Raw genomic sequence first — 7,450 nt, 5'->3', positions numbered from 1 at the left:
AAAATGTTGTAGATTAACATGACTGTGTTGTTTTCGCCTGATTACTTTTATATTTTTAAATAAATTTAAAAATTACATTTTGCTGTTTTTAGATCATTATAAAATATGGCAATATTTTATTTCTGTTAATTGGACAGTACTTAATCATATCAGACATACTTTAAAAAAGGGTCAAGTAGCCTATTGTCGAAAGCCGTGGTCGATATATAAATAATCTGTGTATTCTCATTGCTGTCAGAAGACTCGGAAGTATATTATTTTTGTGATCTTCAGCGCCTTTTCAGCACGGCTACTTCGTTGGCAAGCCAAAATTTGATGTTTTCCGGCCAGATACAAAACAAGAACAACATAAAAACCATGTCACATGCAGTAAACTAGCCACTTATTTAATGCTTTGAAGTCTCACAGTTTGTATGTTCAAATCAAATACCAAATTATAAAATAAAATATTTTTCTGATAACTGTTTAATCAAATTTTTTATGATAATAATATGATATTACGTTGATTTTGGTTGAAACAATAGTTTAATGTTATTGTTGTATGCAGTAAGGTTCATTATGGAGTGGGAAATTAAAACACGTCCTTTTGCTATGATTTTTGTAATGCGACTAAATAAGAAATGCATTTAAGATAATACTGCTACTACGTATGATGAGGTATTCTAATAGGTGCGCGCTAACATACCGCCGCCCAAAGGACTACTGAGTCCTTTAAGAACAACTATACATTTTTAATAAATTGAGAGCATGCAAAATAGATTGGTACATTAATCATTAATCTCTATTGGTAATAAACACAATTTTGTAATAGGTATTTTCACTACACTATCACCACTTTTAACACTATACACTCGCGAGATATTGTCGGGACCTTGGTGTTTAGCGACTATGCGGCCGAGGGCCCACTTTCCAGGTGGAAGATTGTCGGTTTTAATGAGAACAATCTGTCCCTCTTTGAGCTCCTCTACTCGTTTCAGCCATTTTGGGCGCTGTTGCAAGCGTGACAGGTACTCTTGCTGCCATCTACACCACAAATCTCTAACCAATTTCTGTGTGTGCTGCCATCGTGATAGTGAGCTCATTCTAACATCTTTCAAGTCAGGCGATGGGACGTTTATGGGTGCTTCGCCGATCAGGAAATGCCCGGGTGTAAGGGGTTCGATGCTGTCTGTATCGTCGTTATCAATCGGGCATAACGGCCTTGAGTTTAAGCATGCCTTAATTTCACAAAGGACCGTGTTCATTTCCTCAAAGGTCAGATGGCTGGTGACAACTCTCTTTAAATGATGTTTCAGGGATTTCACACCAGCCTCCCACAGGCCACCGAAATTTGGACTATAGGCGGGGATAAAATGCCACTGTGTACCATCTTTAGCCAAGGAATCGGATATTTCGCCAGTGAAATCTAGTTGTGCCTCTTTCCATGCGTTGACCAGTTCTTTATTGGCACCAACGAAGTTTCTTCCTTGGTCGCTCCACAAATGGTTACATCTTCCTCTCCTGGCCACAAACCTTTTAAAGGCAGCTATAAAGGCCTCAGAAGTCAGATCACTGACGAGCTCTAGATGTATGCATTTGACTGATAAGCATATGAATATAGCGACATATGTCTTCATAGTCTTTGCTCCTCTGCCCTTAGACATTAGGGTAGTGAAAGGTCCTGCGAAGTCGACGCCGCTATGTAAAAACGGTCTAGAAGGTGTAACTCGTTCTCTTGGCAGGTCTCCCATTAGCTGTGGTTTAGGAGCAGCGTTTTGTCTAACGCATACAAGGCATTTATTGACATAAGCCCTTACCATATTCTTGGACTTTATCATCCAAAATTTGGAACGTAAATAACTCATCATGAGTGTTATTCCACCGTGCAGGGTCTTCAAGTGTGCGTCCGCAATTATGAGAGGGGTTAAGTTGTTTTTATTACCTAATATTAAGGGATGTTTTTCGTCGTCATTCATGTTTGCAAATCTTAGTCTTCCTCCCACTCTCAGCAGACCTTCTTCTAGGTACGGATTTAAAGATTTTATAGTGCTTCGTTTGTGTACTTGTTTCTTTGTCTCTAATCTGTCTATTTCATCACCAAATTCTTCCCTTTGTACAAGTCTTACACAAATCTTCAGTGTGAGTTCCAAGTCATGAGTAGTTATATTTATCTGATCTATTGGCAGTTTTTTAATGTTTAGAAATTTGCGGCAATAAGTTACTGTTTTTATTAATTCTTGTAAATTATCAAAATTCTTAAATTGTTCTGTCAAATTTATTTCTCTTTCGCCTTCGTGTATATTTAAATTGGTCTGTATTACATTCTTCGTCTCTAACTCGGTGGAGATGATGTTAGGTCTTTTGTATTCTATTTCCTTGCTAGATAGCCATTCAGGCCCTTCCCACCATAGTTTAGAAGTCTTCAACTCTGACAAGTACATTCCCCTGGAAGCAATGTCGGCTGGGTTGTCCTCAGAAGTGACATGATGCCATTGATTTTGACCGACATTGTTTGTTATTTCCACAACTCTGTTTGCCACAAATGTTTTCCATCTTTGTGGTTCACCATAGATCCAGGAAATCACAATGGACGAGTCTGTCCATGCGAACATATGCGAAGCTGGTATTCTCATAGCACAGCCGACTTGCCGTAGCAGTTTTGCTAGCACAACAGCTCCACACAATTCTAGGCGAGGTAATGAAACAGGTTTCACAGGTGAGACCCTTGTCCTTGAAGCAATCAACCTGGTTTTGATTGTACCATCTGCCTTTTCTACTCTAATGTAAACGGCTGCACCGTAGGCTGAGATGGAAGCGTCACTAAACCCGTGTAACTGAATGTTTGTTCCATCAGTGCTCAAAGTGTCAAGCCATCTATCAATACGGATCTCATTGACATGTTTCAAGTCTGCTCTTAATTGAAGCCATTCATCTTTTAAGGATTGGCTAAGTTCTTCATCCCAAGTCACCTTTGCTAGCCATAACCTTTGTATCAGTATCTTAGCCATCAGGACACATGGTGAGATCCAGCCCAGAGGATCAAACAGTTTCTGGATATCAGACAATATGGATCGTTTACTGATGTGATGGTTTACTTCTGGTAGATTAAGGTTGTACTCGAACTGGTCTGTTCCCATGTTCCATTGAACACCAAGTGCCTTGATTGTACCGTCCATGTTTAAATCAAGATGCGCATTGGCTGATCTATCTTCGGGTTTCAAACTTCTCATGAACTCAATACAATTGGATGACCATTTCTTGAGCTGAAATCCACCTCTTCGCATAACTTCTTGCAATTGTTTGCTGGCTTCTATGGCTTGTTCGATGGTGTCACATCCCGACATCAGGTTGTCAACGTAGAAGTCTTCTTTGATCATCTTTGATGCAACAGGAAACTCGTCTCCTTCGTCAACAGCCAGCTGTTGCAATGTTCTAATTGCCAGATAAGGAGCTGAAGCTGTTCCAAAAGTTACTGTCAGGAGACGGTAATCTTCTATATCCTTGGCACTGCTACTTCTCCATAAAATTCTCTGATAGTCGGAATCTTCTTCAGTTGTCAGCACCATCCGATACATTTTGTGAATGTCTGAGACGAAACATATGGCGTGCATTCGCCATCTCATTATCAAGCTTCTTAAATCTTCTTGTAAAACTGGCCCAACAAGAAGGTCATCGTTTAACGAGAAACCATTGGTACCCTTGCACGACGCGTCGTAAACCACGCGCGTCTTCGTAGTTTCCTTCTCTTCTCGAATAATTGCATGGTGGCTCAGGTATACGCTCTTCTTTGTATGTATTTCTTCTATCGGTACCTTTTCCATGTGCTTCTGCTCGATATAATCATCAATCACCTTTACATATTCTTCTTTAAGCTTAGGCATTTTTAGAAATCTTCTCTCTAGTTGTATTAATCTGTTCTGTGCAATTTCTCTTGTATTTCCTTCACATGCTCTTGGTACTTCTGTCTTCATAGGTAATTTGACGATATATCTTCCTTCTTCATTTCTTTTGTAAGTGTTTTCATAAATTCTTTCGCATGTCTGTTCTTCTTCTGTTAATCTTCTTTTTGTATCTGGTTCAACCTCCCATATAGTCTTCAATAAATCATCAACATCGACTTGATGATGCATCGTGATGAATGATTTTTCTTGTTTACTCGCATCATTGGTATCTGGTTCTCCATTATCTCCAAACAAGATCCAGCCGAGGTATGTTTTTTGAGCACATGGTGTACCCGGTGGACCCTTGATGATTGGTGTATTTTCTTGAATTATCTGTGCATATACTTTAACTCCAAGGAGAAGATCTACTGGACCTGGTGTGTTATAACTCGGGTCGGCCAGGTGTAGATTGTGTACATGAGACCAGTTGGTTGTATTCATTGTTTTCACGGGCATTTTAGTGGTCAATTGCTTGGAAATCACATAGGCTCGAAGCTGTAATGAATACGACGTTTGATATTGCGACGAAACCCGTAATTGAACCACTTGATTTGCTTTCGCCTTTATAGGCCCCAATCCCGTTATGCTTGCTTTTCTTGACTCTCTTTTAAGTTTCAATAATTGAGCCGCTCTCTCACTAATGAAAGATGCCTGTGAGCACGGGTCGATAAGAGCCCTGAATGCAATGCTGTGACCTTGCTCACTCTTCACATTAACGATTGCAGTTGCTAATAAACCTTCACTGTCATCGCTGTACCCGGCCGTATGGTGAGATGCAAGTGCCATGGTGGCTTGAATTTCAGTTTCAGTCTCGTTGACCTTGGAGAGCGTCGGTTGGGTATGGCTGTCTTGTTCGGCTGTTTCCGGGCTCTTGGTCACGTGGACGAGTGAATGATGGCGCTTGCGGCATATTCGGCATGACATGGGCAGTCGACACTTGAAAACTGCGTGCCCTGAGGCTAGGCAATTGTAACATAGCCTATTGTTTTTTGTGTATTCACATCTTTCAGTAGGTAGCATTTTTGTAAATTCTTTACAATGAGCGAGTGTGTGATTACCTTTACACATGACACAACTCTTCTCTGCGTGTGACTCTGTGACGTGGAAAGTTCGTTCTTTGACTACGTTTCTCTCGCGCGGCGTTGATGATGATGATGAAGCGGTGATGAGCTCTAGTGTTCGGAATTTAGCTTCCAGAAATTTAACGAAGTCTGTCCACTTGGGTAATTCCTCAGAATCATCCTTGTGTGCATACTCCTCCCAATCCTTATGTGACTCCGGGTCCAATTTCTGCACGACCAGAAAAATGATTAAAGGATCCCAGGAATCGGTAGCCATGTTCAAATTTTGTAAGCTATTTAAGCATTCAGTTGTAGTATCCAATAATGATTTTAATTGACTGGCTGACTGAGTGTTTAATTTCTTTTGCATAAATAATCGCTTCAAAATAGAATTCACTATTAACTTTTTGTTTCCATATCGCTTTTGTAGAATGTCCCACGCTTGTGTATAATTACTTTCAGTGATTTGAACGTGTTTTAAAATCGCCTCTGCCTCGCCGGATACACTAGTCTTCAAATAATGCAATTTTTGTACATTACTAAGCGACGCGTTGTTATGCACAATTGACAAAAACAAATCTTTAAAGGTGGGCCATTGTTCATAACCACCACTAAAACTGGGAAGTTGAATTCGAGGTAATTTTCCCACCTGGTTGTCCGAGTTACTTGTTTGAGCTTGAGTTGTTGTTGGGTTGATTTGTTTTATGTTCATCAATAAGTCCTTAAGATCGCCTTCAATATTCAAATATAAATCTTCATAAATAAAGTACTCTTCGTTTATAAAATATTGCGTGATAACTCGTTGTTCGCGTGGCATAACCTTTATAAGTTCTTGATGTGTTTGTTTGAACGTCGCCCAGTATTCTTGTATGCACCTCAACCTCGCTTCAACATAACCTCTAGTTAATCGAGCCTTAGGGCATTTTTTTAAATTAACTTGTGTTTTCTGAAGTAAACTTGCCGTATCTTCCAAAACAGTCATCAATTGATCCGCCGTAGACATTTTTCTGAACTTAAATCTTCACTTATTCACGTAAACCACAAGTAAACACAATGTTTTTAAACAAATTATTTATGTTGAAACTCAATTGCATTAAAATCACATCTTCTATGTTGTAACTATCGGCTTGTTATTCATTCCTGTTGTTATCGCGGCCAGGTGTCCGGCGGGCGCTCTCGATACACTTTTTCCTTATCCGGATCGCTTGGACCATATGTTGTATGCAGTAAGGTTCATTATGGAGTGGGAAATTAAAACACGTCCTTTTGCTATGATTTTTGTAATGCGACTAAATAAGAAATGCATTTAAGATAATACTGCTACTACGTATGATGAGGTATTCAAATAGGTGCGCGCTAACAGTTATCGTGTACTTTTTCTGTTATTTTTTTATAAACATCAATTTTATACAGAAGTGTGTGTGTTAGCTCGGAACATATTCTGATTTGTACAAGGACTTAAATATTATGTTCATTACTAGGTAAGTATATCCAAAATAATTTTATCAAGTAGCGGATACTCCCTCCCTTCAGCACTCCGCGTCGCCATAAACAGTTAATATTGCATACATTGTCGTAATTAAACGCATGATGTTAATTGCCCGCACTACTGCTGCGCTCATTTCGGGCACATGTTATGGTAACACTAAGGTTGCGCGGTTATGCGTACACTTACACAACTATAAAATGCTATAGTTACATATACAAATAGTTAGAGTTCAGAGTACATAGAGCAAACTATTGAAAAACAAACAAGTATAAAATATTATATTTATACCTTCTTCTTCTTGATTTATTAGTTACGAGCGCGGAATGATACATTAAAAGTCCAGTAACGTAACGAAACATGCAACTCTTCTGAATTTCATGTTTTCAGTAAACTGCAAAATTCGATTTTACATGACCATGTTTTTTTTTTCAGAATGCTGTTATAAAACTTAACATCATTGCCTGCCTCAGTAGATAAAGGTTCAACACTTTAGACATACACGTTTAGGTAAACAATACAATATGCACTCGTGTGTTCCACATTGTACCCTTCTTTCCAACCCTTCCAAACCGCGGAAGAAGTACGATCCATCTGAAAAAGTTGAGGCAGGTGATTCGGTGGATTTAAACGTTTTTGGTCAAACAAATGCGGGCATAAATTAGCGAAGATTGACGAGGGTAGCCTGACATGTGGACGGAGGTGAGAGGGCCGGGAGGCCGAGTCTATAGAGAAAAGACAGTATAAAAACCAAACTGTGTTATAAAGATATTGTAATTACGGACTACTTTGTAAGGTTTTGTAAGGAAGTTTTGGAGAGACTAGTGTGCTTAGCCAACGTCATAATTGTCTACGCTCCATAGGAACGAAACGTAACTTACGGTAATACTTAAATATGAACTAGTGGTAAAAAGAGAAAGATAAGCTATAGAGCGTAAACAATTTGCACGTTGACTAGGTATCCCGAACTGTGAACAGCAATT

The 7,450-nt window shown here is 39.2% G+C and overlaps 1 protein-coding gene across 1 annotated transcript; it reads right to left on the bottom strand.

Moving 5' to 3' along the window:
- Positions 1-767: 767 nt before the first annotated feature.
- LOC125229849 lies at positions 768-5,258 on the bottom strand. Its single transcript, XM_048134788.1, has one exon. The coding sequence runs from the start codon at positions 5,256-5,258 to the stop codon at positions 768-770; it is 4,491 nt and encodes a 1,496-aa protein (XP_047990745.1).
- Between the last annotated feature and the right edge of the window lie 2,192 nt (positions 5,259-7,450).

The sequence above is a fragment of the Leguminivora glycinivorella genome, chromosome 9 (assembly GCF_023078275.1).
Source record: "Leguminivora glycinivorella isolate SPB_JAAS2020 chromosome 9, LegGlyc_1.1, whole genome shotgun sequence".
In the NCBI taxonomy this organism is placed as follows: Eukaryota; Metazoa; Arthropoda; class Insecta; order Lepidoptera; family Tortricidae; genus Leguminivora; species Leguminivora glycinivorella.
The sequence above is the reverse complement of the archived record's forward strand: the minus strand, read 5'-3'. Positions and strand labels throughout refer to the sequence as shown.